Source organism: Erythranthe guttata, chromosome 10 (genome assembly GCF_056151865.1).
Source record: "Erythranthe guttata isolate IM_541 chromosome 10, IM_541, whole genome shotgun sequence".
In the NCBI taxonomy this organism is placed as follows: Eukaryota; Viridiplantae; Streptophyta; class Magnoliopsida; order Lamiales; family Phrymaceae; genus Erythranthe; species Erythranthe guttata.
Genome location: NC_142542.1, coordinates 3,753,997 through 3,780,884, shown reverse-complemented (window position 1 = coordinate 3,780,884; position 26,888 = coordinate 3,753,997). Strand labels below are relative to the sequence as shown.

General features: G+C 36.6%; 5 protein-coding genes across 6 annotated transcripts; 2 read left to right on the top strand and 3 right to left on the bottom strand.

Annotated features, from left to right (window-relative positions):
- Positions 1-699: 699 nt before the first annotated feature.
- LOC105960071 (F-box family protein) lies at positions 700-2,058 on the top strand. Its single transcript, XM_012984240.2, has one exon. The coding sequence runs from the start codon at positions 852-854 to the stop codon at positions 1,860-1,862; it is 1,011 nt and encodes a 336-aa protein (XP_012839694.2). The 5' UTR covers positions 700-851; the 3' UTR covers positions 1,863-2,058.
- A 3,352-nt stretch (positions 2,059-5,410) lies between these two features.
- Positions 5,411-7,039, bottom strand: LOC105960070 (RNA binding (RRM/RBD/RNP motifs) family protein). Its single transcript, XM_012984239.2, has 4 exons — positions 6,830-7,039; positions 6,108-6,176; positions 5,912-6,018; positions 5,411-5,807 (listed from the first exon to the last, which is right to left on the bottom strand). Exons 1-4 carry the CDS (start codon positions 6,960-6,962, stop codon positions 5,700-5,702), a joined length of 417 nt encoding a protein of 138 aa, XP_012839693.2. The 5' UTR covers positions 6,963-7,039; the 3' UTR covers positions 5,411-5,699.
- A 3,200-nt stretch (positions 7,040-10,239) lies between these two features.
- LOC105960069 (casparian strip membrane protein 2) lies at positions 10,240-11,573 on the bottom strand. Its single transcript, XM_088824759.1, has 3 exons — positions 11,194-11,573; positions 10,848-10,971; positions 10,240-10,731 (listed from the first exon to the last, which is right to left on the bottom strand). Exons 1-3 carry the CDS (start codon positions 11,463-11,465, stop codon positions 10,516-10,518), a joined length of 612 nt encoding a protein of 203 aa, XP_088680885.1. The 5' UTR covers positions 11,466-11,573; the 3' UTR covers positions 10,240-10,515.
- Positions 11,574-13,568: 1,995 nt separating this feature from the next.
- Positions 13,569-15,483, top strand: LOC105960068 (Cyclophilin-like peptidyl-prolyl cis-trans isomerase family protein). Its single transcript, XM_012984237.2, has 5 exons — positions 13,569-13,870; positions 13,993-14,054; positions 14,402-14,535; positions 14,892-14,976; positions 15,090-15,483. Exons 1-5 carry the CDS (start codon positions 13,679-13,681, stop codon positions 15,133-15,135), a joined length of 519 nt encoding a protein of 172 aa, XP_012839691.1. The 5' UTR covers positions 13,569-13,678; the 3' UTR covers positions 15,136-15,483.
- Positions 15,484-15,804: 321 nt separating this feature from the next.
- Positions 15,805-24,699, bottom strand: SPY (Tetratricopeptide repeat (TPR)-like superfamily protein). Of its 2 annotated transcripts, XM_012984293.2 has the most exons (19): positions 24,389-24,698; positions 22,939-22,997; positions 22,331-22,757; positions 21,290-21,451; positions 21,021-21,196; positions 20,846-20,921; positions 20,559-20,687; positions 20,128-20,247; positions 19,974-20,042; positions 19,807-19,888; positions 19,289-19,383; positions 18,763-18,827; positions 17,981-18,179; positions 17,639-17,833; positions 17,455-17,549; positions 17,201-17,336; positions 16,894-17,111; positions 16,605-16,732; positions 15,805-16,520 (listed from the first exon to the last, which is right to left on the bottom strand). In XM_012984293.2, the coding sequence occupies exons 3-19, from the start codon at positions 22,730-22,732 to the stop codon at positions 16,066-16,068; spliced, it is 2,802 nt and encodes a 933-aa protein (XP_012839747.2). In that variant the 5' UTR covers positions 22,733-22,757; positions 22,939-22,997; positions 24,389-24,698; the 3' UTR covers positions 15,805-16,065. The 2 variants fall into 2 exon arrangements, with proteins under 2 accessions (XP_012839747.2, XP_012839745.2); XM_012984291.2 differs by lacking the exon at positions 22,939-22,997 and having other exon boundaries at positions 24,389-24,699.
- Positions 24,700-26,888: the final 2,189 nt, after the last annotated feature.

Genomic DNA, 26,888 nt, shown 5'->3' with positions numbered 1-26,888 from the left:
AATAGTACTCCCTCTATCACATATTTTTTTTTTCTTTTTTGGGTATTTTTTTTCAAAATTATTTGTCATTTTAGTATTTCAATAAAGTATTAATTGTATTTTTTTTAATCAATTTTGCTAGAATTCATGCATATTTATTTAATTTTTTAATATACACGCCACCACCCAAACAACCATATAACATGAGATGGAGGGAGTGCAGTGTGGGAATTTCAACTCCAATGAGATTGGTTCCTTGTGGGCACCAGGTCCGGGTCCGCTACCTTAACGGGCCGTTGAGTTACCATGATTTACATTCCTCCATCAATCCTTGTCGGGCCAAGGGATGGGGGCCCTAGGGGCGAGGGATTTCGCATTTTTGGTGCGAGGTAGTGCATCCCATCAATCTGATTAAATCGCAAAAAATAATATAAAATATTCAACTAATTCTTTTCAGATTATGCAGGTACATATCATATCTAATAATTCTAGATAATGAGTAATTAATTTTATTTTATTTTCCATTAGTGGAATAATAACAAGATTAGCGTTAAAACCCCGGTAACAACAATTCCATAACTGTGGGCCCCATTAAATTGATGTATTTCTTTTTTTTTTTTAATCAAACCTGCCCAATACGCAATCTATGAATAAACTGCAAGACCACTTTTTTTTACACTTTACTAAATTTTTAATTAATTAAGAACCTAATTTGCCGGCGATATGATATTTATTATACAAGGGCATTCCCGTATATTCACATCTACATCATCAATATTGAACTACTATATAAGCAACTTCAGTACAAACCAAATTTCAAACATTCATCTAAGTTCAGTTTATAAAAGCGATAAGTAGCGAAAGAGAAAAAGATGCAGCATGGAGCCACCGCGACGACGACTGAGCACGGCGGAGCCGCCGGATTTTCCGCCTTGCACCCGGACATCATAAAGTCCCACGTTCTCACCAGGCTGGACGGGCCAGCTCTCGGCTCCGCCGCCTGCTGCTCCGCCACACTCCGCCACATCTCCGACGACGGCAAACTCTGGTCCGACATATGCCACTCCACGTGGCCGTCAACGGCCAGCTCGCCGCGTCTCAGCCACCTGATCTCCAATTTCCCCGACGGCGGCGCTCGCGCCTTCTTCTCGCACGCCTTCCCCGTCGTCGTGGCCGACGGCGGTTCCGTCCGTCCGCCGTCAAATCCGCCGGCGGAATTGATCTCCGCCGTCGACATCTTCTACAAGGGAAAGCTGATATTCTCGAAGGTTCAGGAGACGGAGACCGTTACCGGTTGGTTCCGGTGCTCGCCGTTCAGGATCGACCTGCTGGACCCCAAGGACGTGGTCCCCACGCGCGTCAAGCACCCGGAGGGCGACGGCGCGTGCGCGGAGATGATCGACGACATGGTCCTGAGCTGGATTCTGATCGACCCGACCGGACGGCGGCGGGCGGTGAACCTCTCGTCCCACAAGCCAGTGGCGGTGCAGCGCCACTGGCTGTCGGGGGAAGTGCAGGTGCGGTACGCTTCCATCCTGGCGGCGGATCAGGGTCACGTGCAGTGCGGGATAGTGGTCACGTGCGCCGCCTCGGAGGGCGGGGAGATGCAGGTGGGGGAAGTCAGCGTAGAAATGGAGGACATGGATGGAAATCATTTGACCGGGAAGGACAGTTTGGTCTTTTTGCATGGGGCGCTGGAGGGCAAAAAGGGAACCGGGAAGAATCGGGTTGACGAGGGTCAACGGCGGTACTGTAAGTACATGGAAATGAAGAGAGAGAGAAGAGAGAGAAAGTTGAGGGTAGAATCGGCATTGGATATGTTCTGTGTGGCTTTTGGGATATCTCTTTTTGTCGGTTTCTGCTGTTTTCTTCTGTGCAGATAAAGATGAGCATAAGAAATCAAAGGGGCATAATAGGAAATTAATTAAAGAATGTAAATAGTAATACTAATACACATTGATATTGACTATTATTATTATTAAAATAATAGGATATATTGTTTGAGAGAATTCTATTTTGTCGGCGCGAGTAAAGAATCTTTTAAGGAAATTGCCATTCACGTGTTTGGATTGGAAGTTATATATGGTGCATGCTTTTATAGTGTTCAATAAATACATAAATAGATATTCCCATTAAAAAAATGGGTGGCCAGAACTAATACAATTATACAAATATATCTTACTTTAACACTATCAAAATAAAAATTAAATAATAAATATTTAATGACATAAATATTCTAAATGGAAATTAAAATCAAAAATATATTATAAATCTCATTTTTCTTTTATTATGTACCAAACATACAAACCTTTCTCAAACTCATCTCCTTCTTCATAAATCTTTCGTCCACTCCTTCTTCTTCTTCTTCTTCTTCTTCTTCTTCTTCTTTCTACCAACAAAACCATCCTAAAAAATCTCAAAACTAAAAGAAATCAAAAGCTTACACAACTTGTAAAATGGAGTCAAATGACAATAAAAATGCAATTTACGAGTAAGAAGAACCCATTAAGATATATATTCATTTTTTTTTAGCTTAGAAGTCAATTTTGAAAGTTTTTTTTTAAGCCGCCATCCATTTTCGAGTCATACAGGTCGAAAATGTGTGTGTTTTTCGATATGTGCGTGTCGAATAAAATAAAATAATAGATATTATGAATTTCGACGGGTGAGTGTCGAATTACATTGAATTTTCGACATCAAAGTGTCGAAAATTCATTGAAATTCGACACTTACCTGTCGATAAATCAAAGCACAACCTTTTTCGACATATTCCTGTCAAAAATGGTGCAAAAATCGACAGCAATCTGTCGATTTTTCCACAATTTTCCCTAGGAATCTGTCAAAATTTGATAACTCAAAGTTTTGATAATACGCAAAATCGACCTGAATGTGTCGATTTCGGGGAAACGAAGAACAAACCACGAAATCTTAAATCAATGCTCAAATCGACTAAAATTAGAGGCACCCATCAACTAAATAACGATCATTTCTACCTAAAACAATCAAATCCTAACTATCCGTATCAAATTTAACTCTGTATCTAAGGGACAAAAAAATAGTCATTTTAATAAATGGTCATTTTATTATAACTAAAATTTACTTGTTAAATATAAGGGTAAATTACACCCACACCCCTGAGGTATGCTTAAATAACTGTAAGGTCCCTGTGGTATCGATAATTACACTCACCCCCTGAAAGGTAGTTAAAAACTCTAACGGGATAATGCATTGGATACATTATTGCGATAAGGTTCTAATGGACTATTACTTTTAGCTAGTTGTGGAGATAACATAGAGTTATGGGGAGTTATGGGGTGACATGGCTCCCCCAATATTTTTTAAATCACCCATAACTCTTTGTTGTCTTCACCACTTCCTGAAACCAATAGTTCATTAGAACCCTATCGGAATAATGTATCCAATGCATTATCCCGTTAGAGTTTTTAACTACCTTTCAGGGGGGTGAGTGTAATTATCGATACCACAGGGTTCTTACAGTTATTTAAGCATACCTCAGGGGTGTGGGTGTAATTTACCCTAAATATAATTTAAACCATTTTTTTTGTAAAATCAATTTTGATTATAATAAATAAAAAAAATGAACTATATAATAATAAAAGTTTATTTCTTTAAAAGCCATAAGGAGAAACTCCATAAGTAATTTTTAATGAGATAAATGAACTTCAAAATTTCAAATTGGACTAACAGAATAAAAATGATTAAAAAAAATATTAATCACTTTTAAATTGATCATATCAAACGTGCGATGATTGTAATTAAATAGTCATTGACCCCAATAGGCAATACCTTATCTAAATTGTTTCTTTTAGAAAAAAATGTTAGTTGAAAAGTACCAAATACTTTAACAAGACTTGGTCTTTAGAGGTGTGAATTGATTAGACATTAGACCTGAAAAAGTGGTCATTTAAGAATAATTAATCATCAGGCATCAGAGCAACTCCAATTGGAGATATCAAAATGAAACATTAAATATTCATTTGACGTTTGATATAATACTTTGATACTTCTTGAAAAAAAATTCATTCCAACCATAAGTATCAAATAGATTATCAAATTTAAAGTATATGAATAATTATATTTTTAAATGCCACGTGTCAAATAGTTATAGGTTAATTGGGTGGTTATATTTTTGATACCTCATTTTTCAGGGAGTATTTTTGCACCTCGGGGTAGTTGAGTATCAAAATAATTCTCACTTTAATGCCTCCATTGGAGGAGGATTTTTTAATTTTGGAGCATCAAAGTGGTATTTTTTTAATTTGATACTTCATTTAGTGCCTCCATTGGAGTTGCTCTTATATTATCGGGTTTTAGTAAGCGGCTGCGATAGATCTAATTATTAGAAAAGTCCACGTGTTCATTCAAGAACAATTATGCCTTGTAATCTAAAGTTCGCGTCAAAAATCCAAATGTATTCATTCATTATTTTTTCTCAGATTTCCCCTAAACCCTAGTTTCTGACTCTTCTTATGAAGGAGACGGTGGTGCAGGTGTGAGTCGTTTGTGTGGGGTTGAGGGACAAGAGGGGATGTGCCTTTATTTCCTAGGGTAATTTGGTCTTTTCAATTAAATCGACATCGAAATCTGATTTAAGGGCCAATGAGCTATATAAATCGCAACATAGGAGGATAAATGCTATTTTCTTTAACATAGGGTCTTTTCTAGCAATTAGATATATTTCTTCTAATTTCGATGTCGATTTGACTTGTGAGTTATGACCCCACTCTAAGTTGATTTGGACAAATCCATTGGTGCAATCTATCAACTCCGGACAAATCAACATCGCAATAAATAAATAAAGGGTAAATTACAACCACACCTGATGTATGGTCAATTTAGGAAAAAATCCATTTTATTTGGATAATTACATCTGTCCCTCAACAATGATTTTTCTTACATATACATCTTTATGGAGTCAAATTCAACATAGTCATCTACATTTCATGAAATGTGTTCTAGTTTGTACTCGTTTTGTATAAAAATAAAGTTTTTGATGCACCACAATCTGATATATATACAAGCTTAAAAATACATATTATGATCATCTTGCTTTAAAATGTGAAGTTCGAATAGGATAAAACATGTACAAAAGTGATAATAATCTATATAATCTCGAAAATTCCACGAAATTTAAAACCGCAAGGGTGGACGTGTAAAAAGATTTATAGTTGAGGAAGGTTGTTGTAATTATCCAAAAAAATATTTTTTTATAATTTAACCATACATCAGGGGTGATTGCAATTTACCCAATAAATAAATAAACCTATTGAATTACTTAATAAATAAAAAGATAGGATTGCAAAAAATGACACTCAGCCAAAATAAAGCTAACAATCAGTTTGCAAACACTTTTGCAAACACCACCAAAGGATGAACTTCGAACAAAAGTGTCAAATCAAGTCGGCAGAAATTGAAAATTTCGTTTCCACTTCACCCCTCTCGTGGGACATAAATAAATGAATACTACTAAATCTACATCCAGAAAAGTACAAAGTACTCAACAATCAATATTCTTATGCTCTAGATTCCTTTTTATCTATAGAATACCGATCTTGACATTCGATTAATATCAACAATAACAAGCTCTCATTAATGCAAGCATTTATACTAATCACCCGTAAATGTGTTGTTCGAATTGCAAGTACAGTTACCCTTATACTCGATGCATTTCGCTCGCAGTAAAAAAGGTGATCAACAAATCAATTTTGTGGTGCAGGTTCAGGCGGTCCTCTAGCTATCGGCATCGAATTACTCGAGCCCGATCTGGGCTTCGCATAGTCCACAAAAACAGTGCGCCCATTAAGTGGCTGCATTAAGCAGCAAAATTGTCTTAAAATTTTTAATTTGGAGGTGCCTAATTTGAAAAGGGAAAACGGAGAAAAAGGAAAAAAAAACCCGAAAAAGGCCGCACCTTTCCGTTCATTTCTGCAATTGCTTTCTCTGCTTCATCTTCAGATGCATATGTGACAAATCCAAACCCCTTTGATCTGTCCGATACTCTATCCATCACAATCGTAGCTGCCAAAAAAACGAATTACTCGTCAAATTTGACTCGCTAATTAGAAATACCGAACTAACGATGAATTGATCGATGGTGATTAATGTACCTTCAATAACTTGTCCGTGTTGAGAAAATGCCTCGGACAATCCCTGCTCCGTGGTGTAAAACGAAAGACCTGCAAACGGGATTCGTTTTCCGTGGAAATTAAAAATCAAAGTAATATATAACATAACTGTAAAACTCACATGGAAACACGATTTAAATGCATAACTTACTGTGTATTAATTCAGAGAGTTAAAAAGGATCCATCGATTATTCGATTACAAACATTTTTGTTCAATTTTATCACGGCTGCTCTGATATTGTGAGATCTTACGAGCTATGGGCAATGAATCGATACTTCGGCTAGATTGAAATACACTGTTATATAAAGAAGTTCAACATAACACAAACCCCTCATTGAGTGGCCAACCCACAGTACTGAGATGGGATTAAACATTTAAAAAAAAAAAAAACAATTTTTTATTTATTTTAAAAATGAAGCAATTCTCAAATTTACAGTCACGCGCGTGTACTAATATCACCATCATCAGAGAAAAGCAATGTAGATTCCATGACTGCGTAACGATATACAAACCCCAATTTTTAAATGTCGTAAACCCTTGATAAACCCCAGAAAGGGGGGGAATCAAATCAAACACATGAGGGCGAAATCAAAAGTGAGGTGCTGAGAAAATTAATTAATACTTGAATATTTGAACAAGAAGAAGAAATTAAAATCAGAAATCCGATTTTGTTTGTGCGAGTTCAGAATCAGGGGTAACCTACCTCCGACGAAGAGCTTCGAAGCTATGCCTCTGGAAGAAATAAGAAGTGCGGGGATCAAAACGGTGGAGTTGGATTTGGGGAGGCGGGAAGAAAACATAATCATGTTCTTTGACAGATTTCTGAAGGCCGCCATGGTTGTCTGTTCTGTGTTGCTGTTGAAGCAGAGAGAAGTGATCGACCCTTTTGAAAATGGATTTGTGGTTTTTTAGGGTGGGTTAGTATAAAAATTAGAAATTTTAAATTTAGAACAAAATGCATTTTCGCCCCTAGAAATTTCCAAAATTTTCACTTTCACCCTTACAAATTCAAAAAATGAAACTCTCCCCCTTCAAAATTTGTTATAGTTGCAATTTGCCTCAAATTTCGATCTCCGGTGCATCTTTTAAAGGATTTCAAATTTCTCCGTCCATTTAAGGGGTATATGCGTCATTTTATAAATAAAAAAAATTCAATTTCACCAGATTTTAAATTGATCCATCTAATTCTAACAACCAAATTGCAATTTCAACCACGGCACCACCACCTCCTCCACTACCACCGCTCTTCATTATCTTAGAAAACAATCATCTTTGGGCAGAAGATCCACTGCCTAGTGCTTGCTCTTACCATTTTCAAGTTCCTCACAACACTAGTTTCTTTAAGCACTACCGTAACTATATATCATCACGTTGGCTCAAATTTCACATTTTCCATTAATAGTTTTTGCAACTCGATTGAAGTTGGTCATGCCTTCTCCAGTTATCCCTCCCCAAAATTGACATCTTCTGCGGCAATGAATACGACGACCAGTCACACTCGTTGACGCATAAATCCTTTCAATTTATTTGGCCACCTAAAATCATATGTAAGGGTGGACGAAGGATTGTTTGAATTTATTGTAGATTAATTGTAGGCGGCTGATTATCGGAATTTGGGATGGGTTCTTTGTGGTGGTGTTGCAGCTGCAGTTTGGTGGTGGGTGGTTGCAGGTGGCGAAGCAGGTGCAATGGAGCATAAGGTGGATGCAGAGTTGTTTGACGGTGGGACTTAGTGTGAATGTGTCACGGGAAGAATATGATTTATATTGAATTTTGTTTCTCTAAATTGAATGGAAAAAATGCACTTGGCCCAAGTGAACAGAAGAAAATGCCCTTCAAGTGAACGGAAAAATAAAAATACCGTTGAAAAAGATGCCGGAAAGTGTCGATTGGTGCAAAGTGCAACTACCATAGAATTTGTAAGGGGAAAAAATGAGAAAATTTAAAAATTCTAGAGGTCGAAGTGCATTTTGTCCAAATATATATTACTAATTGAACTGTATAATATTTGCTAGTCGACCTACAAGTTAGTAGCATACCAAACATCAAACAAAATCTTATTATTTAATTAATAATTGGGCAAATTGCATGTCACCCCTTATAAATTTCTAATTTTTGCATTTTACCCCCTCCAACTTTAAAAAAAGGGTAAATTACACACACCCCCCCTGAGGTAAGCTTAAATAACCGTAAGGTCCCTGTGGTATCGATAATTACACTTAGCCCCCTGAAACGTAGTCAGAAACTCTAATGGGATAATGAATTGGATACGTTATTCTGATAGGGTTCTAACGGACTATTGGTTTCAGAAAGTGGTGAAGACAACAAAGAGCTATGGGGTGACATGGCTCCCCGAACATTCCCGAACATTTCTTAAATCACCCATAGCTCTTTGTTGTCTCCACCACTTTCTGAAACCAATAGTCCGTTAGAACCCTATCGGAATAACGTATCCAATTCATTATCCCATTAGAGTTTCTGACTACGTTTCAGGGGGCTGAGTGTAATTATCAATACCATAGGGACCTTACAGTTACTTAAGCTTACCTCAGGGGGGTGTGTGTAATTTACCCTTAAAAAAATGAATGTCCCTTCAAAATGTTATTCGTGTGTGCACAGTGCACACTGACCCAATATCAAAATTGCAATAGATTATTGGTAAATTCCACTTTATTCCTTGTACTTTGGCTGGATATCACTTTACCCCCTTGTACTCTCAATTGCATTGATTTGCCCCCTTGTACTTTGGCTCGATATCACTTTACCCCCTTCTACTCTCAATTCATTGATTTTCCCCCGTGTACTTTGGCTCGATATCACTTTACCCCATTTTACTCTCAATTGCATCGACCCCCCCCCCCCCCCCCCCTATACTTAAAAATTATCTCAATGTGGCCCTCGCCGTTAGTTTTCAGACATTTGACCTTAACACCTTTTGATCTCAGTTTGAAAATTACAAAAAAGCCACCCCCAGTTTAAATAATTATTAATAAAAACAATTGTGGTCGGCGTCGTAGACTATGTTTTCTCGCTGTTTTGAATTTTTTATTATTTTATTTTTTGTTGTTTTTTATTTTTTATTTTTTTTAATTTTTTTAATAATTATTTAAACTGAAGGGGTGACATTTTAGTAAATTTCAGACTTAAATCAAATGGTGTTAATGTCAAATGTCTGAAAACTAACGGCGAGGGTCACATTGAGACAATTTTTCAAGTAAGGGGGGCAAATCAATGCAATTGAGAGTAGAATGGGGTAAAGTGATATCGAGCCAAAGTACAAGGGGGCAAATCGATGAATATAGAGAAGAAGGGGGTAAAGTGATATCGAACCAAAGTACAAGGGGGCAAATCGATGCAATTGAGAGTACAAGGGGGTAAAGTGATATCCAGCCAAAGTACAAAGGGGTAAAGTGGAATTTACCCTAGATTATTTTACCGGAATAAAGTGTTTTTATTGCACTTTGCCCCTTTATATATTAATTTTTAGTGCACACTGACCTTAAAAGAAAAAAAATTTACAAGGCCCTTTAAAATGTTATTTTTGGTGTACGATGCTCAATAAAAAAATGTTTTTGGGGCAAAGTGCAATTATATTTTCAAAAGGGGACTAAAAATATTTTTGGTGTAAAGTGCAATCATATTTTCAAAAGGGGGTTATTGTTTAGGGAAAAATATAAAAATATGAAATTTACAGAGAGTGAAGTGCATTTTGTTATTAGGCTAATTTCTCCAACCTAATCAGACTTATATTATATTTCATTATCTTACAAGCTTTGGCAATGTTCCAAATAATTGCTATATGTCACGTTATGTGAGTCCATCAACTCCAATAGTATTGAGTCATTAAAATAATAAGAAATCAAAAGCTTATTTGATCTTCTTTGCTACAGTAGTTTAATTCTTCAATGATAGACAACAAATTACTGGTCATTTTTAATAATTTTATTTTAATGAATTTGATAGAATAATTTGATTTTAAAATTCCCAAATAACATTTTAAATTCATTAATTTAATTTTTATTATTATAATTTTAAAATCCTTAATTCGTCCGTCAAAACAAAAATTCGATCGAGAACCCGAAAACACGAAAATCTAGTGGATAAATTGCATTCCAAAAAAGAAAAGGTAAATATACAAATGTGATTTACATTTAATTGGTTTTGAATTTTTCCAGCTGAAATCCCTTCTCAGCCAAAAATCAAGAATTAGTGTTAAAAGTAAAAAAAAAAAAAAAAAAAAAAAAAAAAAAAAAAAAAAAAACCACACACACGAAACCAACAATTTTGTTTACAAGAAAAATGAGAAATTAAAAGAAAAATCAAATGCATTCACATTTCAGATTTCACACCACCCTCCGATCCAATAATGAATAACGTCAACGCCGTCGGTCAACGTTTCCTCAGGGCGAGAGCGGAGAGCGCCACCATGAATATGAGCAGAGCCACCGCCACGAACGACGCCACCACCGCCCCGCTTACCCTCTGGCAGAAATCACCGAACTGCTGGCATATCGCCAGCCAATTCGCGTCCGCGTTCCCGTTGTGTGCCAGGTAAACTATCGCCGCCGACGAAGACGCCGCCGCCGTAGCCAAAGTCACCGTCAACTACAATAATAACAATAAATTGATCAAAAAACCCCAACATTAAAATACAAATTAATCGTCAATCTTAATTAATACTAATTAATTAATTGATTAATTAATTAATTAATCGAGCTTACCGTGTCGCAGACGATCAACAGAAGCCTCGGCACAACGGCGAGAGGCTGAGCAATACAAACTACGGAGAACGGCACCGAGAGAACAAGGTACCCGGTAGCTATTGACAGCGCTATCACGAAGAACCTAAATTCAAATTAACGCACGTACACTTAAACCTCTATAAATTAATACAGTCGTAACTAGCAAAATTCTATTAATTTAGCAAAACATTAAATTATCGAACTAATAATTTAGTTAGTTTTTGCTGTGTCCAGACCAGACCAGACCAGCAGAAACTATTATTTAAGCGAGGTTATTAATTTATCGAGGTTCTACTGTGTATATATAGAGAAGATGAGGACTGACGTGAAAGCAGGGAGATCGTCGTAGCTGGCTTGGAACTGGAAGAACTGTGTGAAGAAGGGGAGAGTCTGCTCAGTGGTGCCCATGGTGATGGTGGCGGCTAAAGCTGACGTGGCGGCGCTGACACGTAGGATGAGGTCGAAAATGGCGACCCCTCTTCTGTACGATCCTGCGGTTCGTGCAGTTTGATTAGCTTCCGCGAGAAGTGGGGCTTTCCCTTTACTTTCTCTGCTTGTTTCCGCAATTTCGATGGTTGTCGCTCCGCTTTTCTCCATCGATATCTTGATTAATAAATTAACGAAGGGTTAATTAATTAATTAGCTTTTGCTTTTGTGCTTATATTAATTTAGTTATAGGTGTTGATTGATTTCTTGATTGCGATATGGAAATGGGAAGAGAGGGACCAATCTTATATAGAGGGTGGAAAGAAGGAATAAACATGCATGCACTTTGCTTACGAGAGTTGGTTTTAATTCATTTTGTATTACAATTAATATTTAATAAACTTGGATGGCAAGAAAGTGCAGTTAATGGAGCAAGCTAAGAAGAGTTGTTGTATACTTGAAAATATGCTAACTTTTTAATTTTTTTTAATTTTTTCATTTATAAATTTTGATTGCTTTTTGGATTACAAGTTGGAATAGTAGATAACAATATATAAAAGAGAAAAAAAAACAAATTGCATGGAGGCTTAAGGCTTTAATCTATAAGGGAAACTGATTAAGCTCAATAAGTCAAAGAGGACTATTGCATGATTAGTCAACTAACACAAACACCTTCCCTAATCCACTATAGTCGTTATTTTACATTTATTTACTAATAACACGCTTTATTCATTTTAACATTAAACCCTCTATTAGTTGGCAAACCAGATCCACGCTTTTGCCTCTTCCAATAACTTACTAATAGTAAAAGTGGAAATTACGAATATAACCTCAATATTCATTTTCATATTATTTATTCGAATGATATGAAATTACTATTGCAGGACCAAAAGAAAAAAAAGGGGGAAATTTGAAACGAGGGAAGAGATGTGGGAGAAGAACGACGAGCAAAACTCTAATGACGCTGCTCACATGCTTCCGACACAAAAGTTGTGGACCGGATGGAAATGCAGCCTCTATAGCCTTCATCAAAGCCAACTCTTGATTTGTGACAATATACTTAGGCATCGGACAACTTTCCATGATCTTCGCCAAGCTCTTCAAGGCTTATAAATAATTTTCTGTTTTTTCCCCCGAAGGTGTGCAGTAAATGGAGAACGTCTTGTTCGTAAAAGTAATACCCACAATCTCGAGAATTAGGAGTCCGTAAATGTTAATTTTGTACGTGTAATCCATAACCAATACATACAGATAACTACATGCAAATTTAATGCATGTAGGGTGGGTCCACAACAGGTTCATTACCTCGCCGGTCCCCTTCAACGATCTACGATACTCGAAGTAGTTATTTTCCCACAACTTCAACATCAACGATTACATTAGAGTTTTACCAGCTTTATCTTTGAACTGAATCTTCTGACGAACATTTTTTTTTTTGTAAAAACGAGAAAAACTACCACCACGATAAAAATGTACATTTTTTCAAACTTCACTGTGTTCTTCGACCCTAAAATTCTCCATATTGATACCTTGTGACTCAATAATTTCCTCATTTACAAGTTTTAGTATATTTTGAGGTTTTTGGATTTTTGAAGAAGAAGACATTTTTTGAGGAATTTGTGTGTAATGGGGTTAAGGCAAGATAGATTTCAATGGTGTGGTCTCGCACAACGGATTTGGTATGTTAGCTGATCGTGGATTTTTTTTTTTTTTCTTTTTTTTTAATACGGGTGCAATAGTTCTTTTTATAAGCAAAATTAGATTTGGTCTTTCTCTTAGGAGTTTTCGGGGTTTCCGAATAGATGTCGTCTATGCGTAATGGTTCAAACTATAAGAGCAACTCCAATGGGGTTATCAAACATGGTATTCAAACCATTAACCATTATTTATATACCAAAAAATAGAAATTTTTAACTCCAATGGGGTTATCAAAATAGGGTTCTATTTTGATAATTCAACTTTTGGGATGTAAAAATACTTGCTGGAAATTGAGTTATCAAAAGTGTAACTATCTAAACATCCAATTACATGTGGACATGGGGCAATTACAAATAAAATCACCCATAAACTTCCAATTGATAATTTATTTGATAACAATGGTTGGAGTAGATGAATTTTAATCAATATTAAAATATTATCTCAAATATCAAATAAATATTTGATAATTTAATTTTGGTATTTAGCATTGGAGTTGATCAGAGGGTTTAGATATAATTACATCTAACTTCAGGGGTAATTTCAGAATTACTAAAGATCCAACGATTTGACTAACCCGTACCCGACCCATCGCCCCTCCGGAAAGTAAAAAAGCAAAACCCCCTTTCCAAACAGACACACACTCACACACACACACACACACACTCACACTCACACTTGTCGAATTAATGGCGCTCAGAGAGAGGAGAGAGACTTTGGCGGACGCCGGCGGAGGTCCGCCGGAAGTCACCTTGGAGACTTCCATGGGCCCCTTTACCATCGAGATGTATTACCACCACGCGCCGAGAACCTGCGACAATTTCGTTAAGCTCGCTCGCAAGGGCTACTACAACAACGTTAAATTCCACAGAATCATCAAGGTCATTTTACTCTTCCGCACACGCAAAACAACTTCCTCTGCTTCTTCGCAATTTGATTTTGTTTGGGAATTGTTTTTTTTTAATTCTGTATTTTTGGACTGTTTTTGGAAATTGCTTTACAGGATTTCATAGTGCAAGGCGGCGACCCTACCGGAACTGGCAGGGGCGGCGAATCCATCTACGGGTATCTATTTTTCTCTCTCTTAATTCTTTGTGTAATTTTTCTCTCAGCTGATAGTACTAATTCTTATCACAATTAGGGTTTGGACTTTGGACTAATCAGATATTTAATAAAATTTCAAGATTTAAATTTGTTTATTGTTTAATTTATTTTTTATTTAAGGCATGTGTAGTTAGATATCTCAATTTGTTCGGACTTAAGGATATTGTGTATGTTCAAAAACATTTCGTTGAGTATGTTCGTAATCCGGTACATTCTTAGTGTTTAGGGAATTCTATGGTGCGATTACATTGTCTGGAGAATTTGGCTTGCAAATTGATTTCCGTATCTCGTTTTTTTCCTTAATGCAGTAAGCACTTCGAAGATGAGATAGATAGGGAGTTGAAGCATACAGGAGCTGGTATCATATCAATGGCGAATGCCGGTCCGAATACCAACGGAAGCCAGTTCTTTATAACTTTGGCACCTGCACCCTCTCTTGATGGTAATTACGTAATTATGTTGTTAGCTAAGAAGACTTTGCACTAATGTATCAATACCGACTTTCCATTATTTCAACTTGAAAATCGATGAATTTAACAATTGACGTATAATATGCCGGTGTGTCTGATTTAGGTCATTCTTCCTGATATTGTAGAGTTACGATATCAATGTTTGATTTTGTTTGTGGCAATTTAACTATAACAACTTTTGACATGCCATTATTTCATAAAAAGCGCTCACAAATGCTTTGATGTAGTATCTGATGCCTTTATTCCACCTTGATGTCGATGAATTTAACCATTGGTATATAATATGCCGGTGCGTCTGTAACAACTTTTGAGGCTATTTCGTTTACAGGGAAACACACAATATTTGGAAGAGTATGTAAAGGAATGGAAATTGTCAAGAGACTTGGAAGCGTTCAAACCGATAACACCGATCGGTAAGCCTTTTTAATCATCTTTCTTAGCTATTTACACAAAAAAGACAATTCAATATTTATCAGCTACATTACGCTCAGAATATTTGACAACTCTCTTTGCTTGGTTAATGCAGCCCTGTACATGATGTGAAGATACTCAGGGCAGCCATTAAAGAGTAGCTTGTTTAACATCAAAAGTGAATCGATTAGATGCTGAACCCTCCAGACCACACTTTGTCATGTTGCGGGTGTTTAATTTCCGATGAAGCTTATAAAAAAGTTGCACGATGAAGTACTTTTCAAACATCTCGATTTCTGGTTTTGGCCAATGTGATACTTGTTACTATTATCACATTCGAGATTCTTTCTGTATTTGAAACGCTGCTAAAGAAACCAGGTTTAAATGTTTAATTCTACTCCATGCAGCTGCTACTATGCTAATGCTTACTGATAAATTTTGTCTTGTGGAAAATCTTTATTACGGATTGAATTTTCAATTTGATATATCCATTGCGAGTTTTCTGACAATATATTGATTTCATACAGTGTCTCTCAACCTTGATTTTTTTTTTTTTTTTTTTTGTCAAAATCGGGAAACTCGTGTCGGTGCGTATTCATTTTCTTTTTTCTTCCACTTTTTCAAATAATGATTGAATTTTATGTTTGGTTTTTTTGTGATTATTCAAACTTTATTTTTAACACACTAATTATTTTATTGTATTACCATTAATCAAAACCAATCATATCGAAAATCAATTATCACTAGTACAATTGAATTGGTCACCAGTTCGATTATAAAACATAAGATCATCATATTCGTAACATAAACTAGCCCTTAACAAAATCAACTTTCACAACGCTACCAATCATCCTTGATATTTGCAAAAATCCCCACTCGTAACCAAGGGGTAGAAGAATCGAGAGCGTTCCTAATACAAGGCACTACCATTTCGTGTTCCTGCTGCTAGATTTTCATATCTTGACAAAATACATATTTTTCGAGCACTTACCTAAACTACTACCATTTCATATATAACAGCCCCATTCAATACTATGGTACAAGGGGCTACCCAGTCGTGTGTTACACAAAAGGATTTCAGAACCTTAGTTTTAATCGAATAAAACTTTTTGACTCAATTTGCCCGAATTTCTACTCTGATTCAACAGCGACCCATTTTCTTCTGCATTTGAAGTTTTCGCCGACGAACATTGCCCGAGGTAAAATCCGTTGGCCTTGATTGGTGCAGCAAAGGTACTAATAACCTTTTTGGGTTCGGTTATTCTTACAGCTATCTCTTCCGGAACAACCTGCTGCTGCTGAGGTGGCACTTGTGCCAATGCCATTTGCTTCAAAGATGGCACGTCGTCCTTACAATACCGCCTCCACATTTTTCTGTATGCTGACTCGAGGCCTCGGATGAATTTAGCTCCGTCACAAAGGGGTGACTTTGACATGAGATTACGTAGTCTCATTCTCAAGTTCGACAAGGCAGTTACATCAGAGGCTAACTTCACAGCCAAATCGACATATTCATCTTCGTTCGTGGCGACCAGATTGTTCAGTCCTGTAGTCCATAATGTATTGTTCATGAGAAAGTCGATTTTTTTTTTTTAAATAACTGAGCATGGAAAAAGAAAAGAATACGTACCAACTGTTTTTAGAAGACTCACACCAACGTTATGAGCATGTACTGAACCTCCCATAGTGACACACGGGACTCCCATGTATAGAGACTCACACGTAGTAGTCGTGCCCGCGTACGGAAAAGTGTCCAAGCTATGAATACAAAAATCTTTCATTAAAATCAAGAAGCATATAAATTACATGTTTATTAATATGTTATGCAACAACGCCTTCACCCAAAATAAAGAATAATTACGATTTCTACAAAGATTTACCTACTATCAACCGACGGGAAAAAGAAATAACAGTCTCACCTGATGTCCATTAACGAATATGCTTGCATATGATCATGGTTGAGAAGAATCAGCGGCAGAAGATCAACACGCAGCGACTCCAATCCCAACTTCTCTAGTGTAGTAAGAAACTGCTGTCTCACGCTATCACAGCAAAAAGGCTTACACTTGACAATTAGCCGGGAATTTGGAACAGCAGACAAAATCCTCGCCCAAACTCGCAGCACTTTCGGCGTTATCTGATGTATACGAAATATTAAACACGTGAGAATAACATAAAATCTTAATAATGCCGAGTGTAAGATGCTTATGCGCCTGTTGCCGTTACCTTTGCAAGGTTATTGAAGCTACCGAAAGTGACAAAGCCATTAGATAGAGCAGGAGCAGGAGCCACTGGTCCTGCTTCGGGAGAAGGAGTGTAGCACAGAAACGAGTTAGGTAACCGGACCAACTCTTCAACATGCCTGCCATTAACAGAAATATTGAATATTGAATACGAGTTTTACTCGAGCTAACTACTGGATTGAAACTTCATTGTGCCAATAGAAGACACGTTTGAAAAAAAACAGAATCGGGACTCACTTTTGCATTGTATCAATTGGATCAGCCAGTGCATCAGATATCCTATAATCGATGGTAGGCAAACCAGTTGTATTAGGGTAGCCGATCCACGTCACCTGAAAAGCCAAGTAAAATGAAATAATTAATCTGAAGAGATAATTAGACAATGCAGTAAATGTGAAATAATTATTAGACTCGGAAATACCTGAACAGGTGCAGGGCGGCAAGCCATCATTCCCAACTTGTTGTTTGCAGTATGACCAGTAAGCTCCACCAATATATCAATTTTATCGTCCCTAACCATACTCGCAACTTTCTTCTCATCAATTCCGTAAATATCCCTCCATGCTCCGCCATGCTTCAGGACTCTGTCTCTAAATCTGCTCGTTTTTGCATCCGCCTGCCACATCAGAAGAGGGAGGTTATTAAGATAAAAATGTGGCTGGAGGTTCTCGACTTGCTTCTAGAGACAAATCATTTTAAACAAGAATAATTGATTCCCGGCAAAATAGAGAGGCTGAGGGATGGGTTACGACGTGATTTTTACCTTCACGACTGCTGAGTAAACAACGACCTTATAGTTTGCATAGTCGTGATAGATGAGTGGTGCTTCGATGAAATACGACACTGAATGAGTAAAATAATCTGGAGAGACGTATCCAATAACAAGTGGCCTTTCTGGATCCTTAATGTTCTCCCAGGAAGTATACTGCGGAAATAACCTCATAAAACGCCGACCCCAGTCCCTGCGATTATACATTTTCAAATGGGGGCACCACAAAATACAACAATAGCAGAATGTGTTTTCAGTAAATTCACTTTATGTAGAAAACATTTGTCACAATTCATAACATATATCGGTACATAAATATATAACTCGTGCATACAGACAAAAAATGAAGACCAAAAGATCCAGATCTAAAAAATAAAGAGCTAGTCACTTCACAAGATTCAGTTCAAGCAACCGACTAATATATTGGCAATGAAAAAATCGATCGTGGAGAAAACTATAACTTCATGTTTGTAAACTTGAGTGCATTTTGAAAGTCTCCATTCATGTTTGTAACTTTCATATTACTTCATGCTATTCTGATCCTCAACTTCAGACAATTACCAAGACAAGAGATATAAGGATACACACAAAGTGTAATATAAAATATACACACAAAATGCTTGCCGAGACACAGTGAGATACAGAAGATAGACATGCATGCATATGTTGATGCATCTAACTAAACAAAATTAATGAATTCAATAGATTTATAGAATGAAACAGTTCAATAAGCTTATTGAAAGAAGGCAATTACACAATTAAGGTTAAAATCTTACCTGTGAACCTCATATAATTTGTCATCACTGCCGTCATTTATGTAGTTCATTGCAAGCAACCGATTCTGCAACATGTCCTTGAGTTAGATAAGAAACACAGTTTATAGTTCCTAAGCCTATTCAATCACAAAGATATTAAGGATGGAGCTTCAAATATTTGTACTCATCCAAGAAATTAGTACCCAACAAAAGGAAAGAACGTACCCCCACAGCCACCCAGATAAAATGGGAAATATATAAGAAGGTACAACCACGATAAGAACTTTGAAAGAAAAGCCAAACATATATGGAGAACCCATACTCAAGCATTAATCTTTAAAACTGAAACAGCAGAACTGCAGAACCTTTACATATCCACCAAACCAGGATAAAGCAAATCTTCTTTCTTTAAATAGTAACTAGCTTTCATTTTTTCTACAGAACTTTTAAGAAAAATAAACATCTAACAGCTAGAAAATTCATGTTCTGCATAACTTCAACCTTAAATGACCCGAGCTCAAATTTTACGTGCTGAAGGAAGCAATACCTGTCCTGCATTGCGAGAATCCGGATCAATTTTGAGGCACTGCTCATATGCTTCAACTGCCAGAGATATGCTCCCAGCATCTCTGTACAGAACTCCTACAGACATCCGAAAGAGGTACTAATTTATCACTTGATTCATTGACAATGATATGTTTGCTATAAAAAAAATTCCCAACCGATAAGTAAAAAAAAAATCATACTTAAAGTCCACTGAAGACTAAAACAGATGTATCTAAATGTGAAAAGATTTACAGGTGTCACTTTTCCACACACTCCACTCCTCCCCCACTCACCCCCATCACCGAATACACATGTACCCCAGCATACAGTACAAGGTCAACTATATCTATCTGAATTTTATTTATTTATCCTTAATGGATTCTCAATTATAAAGTATTAAGTATTGGTATCATTCATTCCCCAAAATAAGCTGCAGAAACACAGATAAGAAACTGATCAATGAGATCAAGGCATTTATTTTTATTTGATAGTAGGGGGATGGAAGGCAAAGAGAGGGACCTAAATTATTATATGCTTCCGCATAGGTCGGATTTGCAACAATAGCTTTCTCAATCATGCTTGCAGCAGCATCCATTTTACCCTGTGCAAAGAGAAATAATATTATAGTATGTCATCCGAGCACCAATAAATTCTACAGTGAACAGGATAGATTATAGATACAAAACCTGGACGGTATAAACAACTCCAAGATTGTTCAATGACTGGGAAAAGTTGGGTTTGATTGACAAAGCCAACTGCAAATGTATAAGTATAGTATAAGCAAAACAATGGAAAAGCATATTATGTGTTTCATCAATAATTTTCCAGTTTAAATCTTGCCTGGTAACACTCTACTGCTTTGTCAAGGTTATCTCGATCCTTATATATCACTCCTAAATTGTTACATGCCTCTGCACAATGTGGATTGAAGTGGAAAGCAAGCTCATAAAATACAATTGCCTGCAGCAGAAGTAGGATGTCAATTAGAAAGATGATTATAAGTTACGAAAAATGACAGATGAAACAAGAAACATCGACCAAGTGATGTTTTAATAATACAAAATTATCTTCTGAAATCCAATCTGCAACAGAAAACACAAACCAAGTAGGATACTGCTTAACAGATGGTTAAAATGTGCACAGTATAAGAAACAAGAAACAATGGCCGATATGAAATTCTCCTACTGATGCCCTATACCAAAATTATGTTTTATGATGAGCAGTGTCCAATAAAAACACCAACTTGGACCATGATTTTCATTTTCAATTACCATGTCAAACATCAGCATTTCTCCATAAGCAACGCCAAGATTGTACATGGCATCAGCATAGTGCCAATTATAATAGAGAGCTTTCTTATAATATGCAACACCCTGGTTGATGTCACCCTCCAATTTGACCTGGATCAAGAGAAAAGACAAAATGGCCCTTTCAGAACTTTGTAGAATATCAGGAATAAATTCAAAATGTGTTAGAATGTAGAATATATACAAGCCTCACACTTTTCCTCAAAAGCTCTAGAAGACGTAATTTAACTAAGAACGGATAGAAGCCACACCTTTGTGCCTAAATCAGTTAAGGCAATAGCCATGTTATTTTTTGCAATCTCGAAGTTTGGAGAGACAGTTAGACACCTGCACATAAGAGTACGAGAACCATACATGGGATCAGATGGATGAAAATCTACCAAACCAGTAACCGAAAGCACATATTTCATATGATTAACTGAGCACCTTTCATAACAGGCGATTGCTGACTCCAAATCACCACGATTTTTGTAGATAACACCCATATTGCAATATGCTTCAGCATACATGGGCCTCTCTATTGCGGCTTTTTCATAGCAGTTAAGGGCCGTCTCATATTGCATCATTTCCGAATAGACAACGCCAAGGTTATAATAAGCAGGCTGCTTGTAAAAAAGGGACAAAAAAACTCAAATGATTGACAATAAACTCAAAGTAGTACGGAATTATGATCATGGAAGGTAGGAAGGAATTACAGCATAGTGTGGGTCAATTTTGATAGCTTCATAATACTTCTGAATTCCCTCCTGAGTATTACCAGCAAGCTTTAAGCTGGTTCCAAGATCTGTTAAGACAATTGCCAAGCACTCTGCTGCTAGCTTGTACAAAGGGTCAGCCTTTAGAGCTTTCTGATACATCTGCACCAAAGCAAATCCAATAAATATGAAAGGTGGAAAGCCTCACAAGGAAAAGGAAACATGCCTAATTTCAGCACGCAATGTAGCTCTAAATGTAACAAAGTGGCATGAAGCTTGCCAAAGCAATAGTCTAATGACCAGATAACTTAGCAACTATCAAACTGGTTTACAGCAGCTTCCCTGTTCGTAGAACCAGAACAGGAAAACTCAAACAAGATGGAAAAATCACAATGCACTTTTGCACTCTCAAGAATAGTATGTACATTCCTGTTTTTGGCTTCATTTTTGTGTTTTCAAAGAAAAAATATGGTGAATAGGAATAAGATCAGATAGAAATATTAATATTTACTATTCCACTCTCAAGTATAGAAAGAAAATTCACATTTACAGTTCCACAAGTGGTCATACAAGAATAAGGATAAAACAAGAAGTACACGTTTTATAGTCACACAGTTCTTACAATCAATTAGTTTCATCTTTATCATAGCGGAAGAGTATGAAAAATGTTGTTGACTATGTTTAAGAGCACAAGTCTGAAAAAAGCACAAGCAGAGAAGTGGTTGATCTAATATAAGTAGTACTCAGGCCTAAAGGTGGATGGCCATGAATCAGAAAACGTGATTTTGGAGGTGAAGAAGATGAGGAGCAGTTCAGAAGATTGGAGAAACGGAAATTACAGAGACCATTTTAGGGTTACAAATTCTTAAAGGGCTCATAATAAGTTTGAACATGTCAACAGATAATGAAGGTTCTTGAAGAAAACAGATGTCACTTGAGAAGTAAAATAAGTATATTTTCTTAGACTCGTAATTAAGATTTAAGGGAAAAAAAAATGGAGGGGCTTCAAACAACATCTGTAAAAAGTGTGTGAAAGAATACCTCTGCTGCCTCCACCAATCGACCCTCATCCTTATATAAGATACCGCAATGTGTGAGAGCACATGCATTTTGTGGATCCAGCCTCACGGCTTCGGCAAAACTCTCATACGCAAGCCTCCCCAAGTTCTGCATCTGCAAGCAAATCCCTTTACCAATATAAGCTTCAACGTTTTCGCCATCCTTCTCCAACACCCTCTCATAGACCGCAAATGCATCCACAAACTTATTCCTAGAGCGGAGAATGTTGGCATATGATAAAGCATCTTTCCCTTCAAAACTCTTCTTCATAGCACTAGCGCCCGAGGGACTTTTACTGGCAGAAGAAGGCTGAGCTTCTTTTAGAAAAACATGGCCGTCGACAAAGACTTTTTCATTGTCAACCTCTTTTTTTGTCAACTCCATCTGACTTGACAAACAGACTCAGAATCTTGAAAAAAAAAAAAGATAATTAACAGTAAGAAAGACACTTAACCCACAAACCAAGTGACCTTAATTCAAGCAAAAAATTGATTCTTTGAACATTAAAGAAGAAACAGTAGGACCTCCTTAGTTTAAATAAGGAAACAAAGAAACAAAAGTAAAATGCATTCCGATCGTGTTCTCCTTACCCAATTGATCAATGAACCAACCTAGAATTCCCTTTCCCTTCCAATTATGCAGCCAGTTGCTGAATAAAGAAGATGAGGGTAATGACAAAAAAAAAAAAAACAAAGCGCTTAATTCCTAAAGGACATCATCCAGTCATCCTCTCATTGTAAAAGTTGAAATTCCATGGAAATCGTTCACACAACCAAATGTGGTGCTTTCAATTTGATTTGGTAACTGATAAAATGAATTCACTACTAAAGGATTTCATGTGTGTCAACTGTCAAACAGTGGAGTCTTGGACAACAAACTGTTAGATATGGCTGAAAATACATTATTCTATCATAAATTGAATTGATCAGGTAGATAGGAGTTGGAGAACATATAATACACGAGATGAAGCAACTTATCTGGAAATGCTAAAAAAATTCATTTTTTTGCTTAGAGCCGTACAGCAACTAAGCAACCCTAGTAGTCAGGCTAAAAATGTCCAATTTCAATTTCATTTTTTCGTCTTTCTTCATTTTTCATTTGAAGACCGCTCACCACTTCTTTGTGCTTCTTGCCATCTGATATCTGCACCATTCTCTATAAGAATATGTAGATGGCTCTTTCCCTTCCTTCCTATTCATCCATCACCTCTCTTCACTATATATAAGCTGATTAGCGTACATTAATCTAGGAGCACAAGGCCCCAAAACTAAATAAGTACGGCCCACACTCTACACTCACCGAATAAGCATATGGCAGAAAGAAAGAATACAAACGAGCTCAAGTTTAAAGATCTAATTTTCTTGATGAGGGTCACGCAGGCCGGTATGCTTGAGTACGTTCAAGCATATCACCACCCTAGGTCCATAGATTTGGCACAGCTCATTTTAAGGAAATACCGAGTCAAACTTGGGTTTTAAAGATCTTCGTCAATGTTTTATCAAACCACTATATCCATACAAGATAACATGATCTTTTAGCAGTACTTGTAAGAAGGAATATTCTTTCCCCCAATCACACAATGCGAGAAACGAACTCTCCACAGTCCACATTGTTCATTGTCTTGACTAACTAACTACATGTGCTTGCTTACTCGAAAGCTGATGCTAAGTCATGAGGACTATCTTGAAAAACATCCTAGGTACCGATACTATACGCCATGTGCAATTATCAGAGAACCCCAAACACAAAGGTAAATACTTTTTAAAAAAAAATCTCCTGATCAGTAATTTCATCAAATACTTGATCAACACAATTTATCGCCTCTAAGCCGAACAGTACCGTACGTTTAAATAGATTACGAACAGCCATTAAATTGAACACAGACTCCAATTTCACATGATACCCAACCCTTTCCTTTCTAAAGTAATCAAGATTCCGAAGCTAAAAAAACGGAAGAAATAAACAACACAAAACCAAAATTAACCGATAAATAGACAGAGAAGTGAAACTGTGCTTTGAAACAATTTACTAAGAGCTTACAATCAATTGATTCCGAAGCTTTTCCCACAACCAAGATTCCGAGCTTCCCACTACAATCTTCGAAACCAACACATGGGGGCGGCGCGTCTGTTTCTTGTGCTTGGCTGAGGTATTGCGCGGCTGCGCGTGTGGGGGGCGGGGGGGGGGGGGGGGGGGGGGGGCCTCGGGGTGGTGACAGTGAGGCTTTGATGTCTCCCAACTACGGAGCCCCTGGTGTTCGTCGGTTTGCAAACAATGAAGAATATACTATCCAAAGGTTTTCAAATTTTGCCCTTTCTTTTCGATACAATTGCCAAATTGCCACTGGTTTTATATACCCTCTTTTCTACACGTTTTATTTTCTCATTTTTTTCTAACATTAGTGAAACACTCAATTGTTTCTTTAAATCAATATTTTATATAATTATATAGTTGTTATTTACGGTCACATCTGAAGTAAGGTCAAATTATGAGAAAAAAAAATCATTCATATTTACATAATTATAGTCACCGCCAACTATGTACTATCTTACAAAAATATCATTTCAATTGGTAAATTTAGGGGTGTTCATTCCGTAAAAATTGTACCGTAATTTCGGTACGCCAAAATTTCATACCGTTTAATATTCGGTTCGATAAACAACTGAGTTACCGAAATTTTATAAAAGATATTTAAATTTTTAATTAAGTTTAACTTAAATACTAATATTATATATAAAAGATAATAAAAAAAATGGAATATCACATCAAATTACCGGTTCGATAATCGGCATGTACCATATTTTCTTTCAGTTTACCGACCGGATAAACACCCCTAGGTAAATTTGACACTATAAAGGTGAACGGGTAAGACAATAAATAATTGAGATAGCTGTAATTATGCAAACAACAGATTTCTTCGTTATTTGACCTTACCTCAAGGGGTGGCCGAAATTTGCCCTATACTTATATTACCATAATTATTAACCCATAAAATGCTTGCAACATCCTTTATGCCCAACAGCCGTAGTCTCGTCGACTTTTCTCTCCACCACTTATTATCTTTCCTCAACTGGAAATCAGGCGGTAGCCAAGGAGATGAGAAGGCGGCACCATGTCTCGACAACGATGAGGGAATATCCCACGACCGCACTGCCGCCGCCACTCCTTCATTACACCTCTGCCCGACTTCCACTCCTCCATTCCACCTTTGCACCACTATAGTCATTTCATATCTTCCACGTGCGCAGTTTTGCTGTTTCGTTTCGTTGAAGATTGGATTTGCAGGTTGTGGCAACTTATGTTTCGTTTCTTTATTCATTCTAAGATTTCTCTATTGTTGAGTTGAAGGGATGATGAGAGGAGGGCTATTCTAATTGATTTTGTGGCAATGATTCTTCTTCTTCTAATGGTTTTATTTTGCTAATTAATAGCAATTATTTGAATTTTTTATTTGAGCACTTTTTTGATGTTTTGTTTTTTATGCTTTTGATGTTAGGTATTTTTCATAATAATAATAATATAGTTGTTTTTGCTATTCTATTATTTCTCATAGTTGTTTTTAATTATTTTGCTATTTTGATTAGTTGTTTCCGATTTTTCTTTTTACGTTTTTGGTTCATTTTCGATTTTTTTTACTTGATTTTGATTTTTATAGTTTTTTTCAATAATATGACCCACGTGCTGGAAAAAAACATTTGCTAAAAAAATTTAAAAAACATATTTTAATTAAAAATAATTGTAAAATTATTGTTTGAAAAAAATATGATTAGTTTTTTTCAGAACAGTTTTCGTGCATAGGCCATATCGGAGGATCTAGCCGTCAGATTGTGTAGAATTTTAGATATTGTGTTCGTGATAAATCAATCCACGTTGTGATTGGTAGAGATCGAAATCGAAATTCTCTAACTACTAATCAGATGCTAAAATAACTGTTGTTGTTTTCTTTTACTGAAAATTCCGGGCAACTTAATTAGATACGTTTTTCGTGCAATTGAACGTTTGGATGTGATCGAGATTTGAACAGAATATTCAAAGCATACTATCACGGACCGCACATTTTTACATAGAGTCAAGGGCTAGAGTTGATCCATCGAAGAGTAGAGATCTTTAGAAGATCTTCTAAAATCCTTTCACTAATGTAAAGATGATAAGAGTTGATTAAAGTCATTAGATCAAGATGATCACCACTATCAGTTGAGGAGTTGAAATTGTATAAATAGTGATAATCTCAGTCATTTGTAATCATCCTAAGAATCCTAAGCATTTAAAGAAGGGTAAATTACAACCACCCTAGAGGTAATGCATAATTACGAAAAAAACCCTCTTTTTTGCAAAATTACATTTAACCCCCAACACTTAACCGATGCAAGAAAACCCTAACATAAATTGTGGTTTGTCCAAATTACCTTCGTGCGAAGCCACTTTCCGTTTGTTTACAGTGGTGATGATTTAGGGTTTGGGGGGTTTGGAAAAGGTTGCTCGGAGTATGAACTTGAAGAGGGTCGTCGGAAAAAGTCACCAGGCGGGCTCCGACAGCTTA

What these genes read in the sequence shown, in the direction of transcription:
- LOC105960069 (XM_088824759.1), bottom strand. Translation starts at nt 11,465, where the DNA reads ATGGAGAAAAGCGGAGCGACAACCATCGAAATTGCGGAAACAAGCAGA. An exon ending in GACGATCTCCCTGCTTTCAC is followed by an intron (nt 10,972 to 11,193) that starts GTCAGTCCTCAT and finishes ATTTGAATTTAG; the next exon opens with GTTCTTCGTGATAGCGCTGT. An exon ending in TGTTGATCGTCTGCGACACG is followed by an intron (nt 10,732 to 10,847) that starts GTAAGCTCGATT and finishes TTATTATTGTAG; the next exon opens with TTGACGGTGACTTTGGCTAC.
- LOC105960068 (XM_012984237.2), top strand. Translation starts at nt 13,679, where the DNA reads ATGGCGCTCAGAGAGAGGAGAGAGACTTTGGCGGACGCCGGCGGAGGT. An exon ending in GGCGGCGAATCCATCTACGG is followed by an intron (nt 14,055 to 14,401) that starts GTATCTATTTTT and finishes TCCTTAATGCAG; the next exon opens with TAAGCACTTCGAAGATGAGA. An exon ending in CAAACCGATAACACCGATCG is followed by an intron (nt 14,977 to 15,089) that starts GTAAGCCTTTTT and finishes TGGTTAATGCAG; the next exon opens with CCCTGTACATGATGTGAAGA.
- LOC105960071 (XM_012984240.2), top strand. Translation starts at nt 852, where the DNA reads ATGCAGCATGGAGCCACCGCGACGACGACTGAGCACGGCGGAGCCGCC.
- SPY (XM_012984291.2), bottom strand. Translation starts at nt 22,732, where the DNA reads ATGGAGTTGACAAAAAAAGAGGTTGACAATGAAAAAGTCTTTGTCGAC. An exon ending in TAACTGATTTAGGCACAAAG is followed by an intron (nt 20,688 to 20,845) that starts GTGTGGCTTCTA and finishes CTCTTGATCCAG; the next exon opens with GTCAAATTGGAGGGTGACAT. An exon ending in GAGTCTTCTAAAAACAGTTG is followed by an intron (nt 16,521 to 16,604) that starts GTACGTATTCTT and finishes TATGGACTACAG; the next exon opens with GACTGAACAATCTGGTCGCC.
- LOC105960070 (XM_012984239.2), bottom strand. Translation starts at nt 6,962, where the DNA reads ATGGCGGCCTTCAGAAATCTGTCAAAGAACATGATTATGTTTTCTTCC. An exon ending in TTCGAAGCTCTTCGTCGGAG is followed by an intron (nt 6,177 to 6,829) that starts GTAGGTTACCCC and finishes TCCCGTTTGCAG; the next exon opens with GTCTTTCGTTTTACACCACG. An exon ending in TTGCAGAAATGAACGGAAAG is followed by an intron (nt 5,808 to 5,911) that starts GTGCGGCCTTTT and finishes TGCTTAATGCAG; the next exon opens with CCACTTAATGGGCGCACTGT.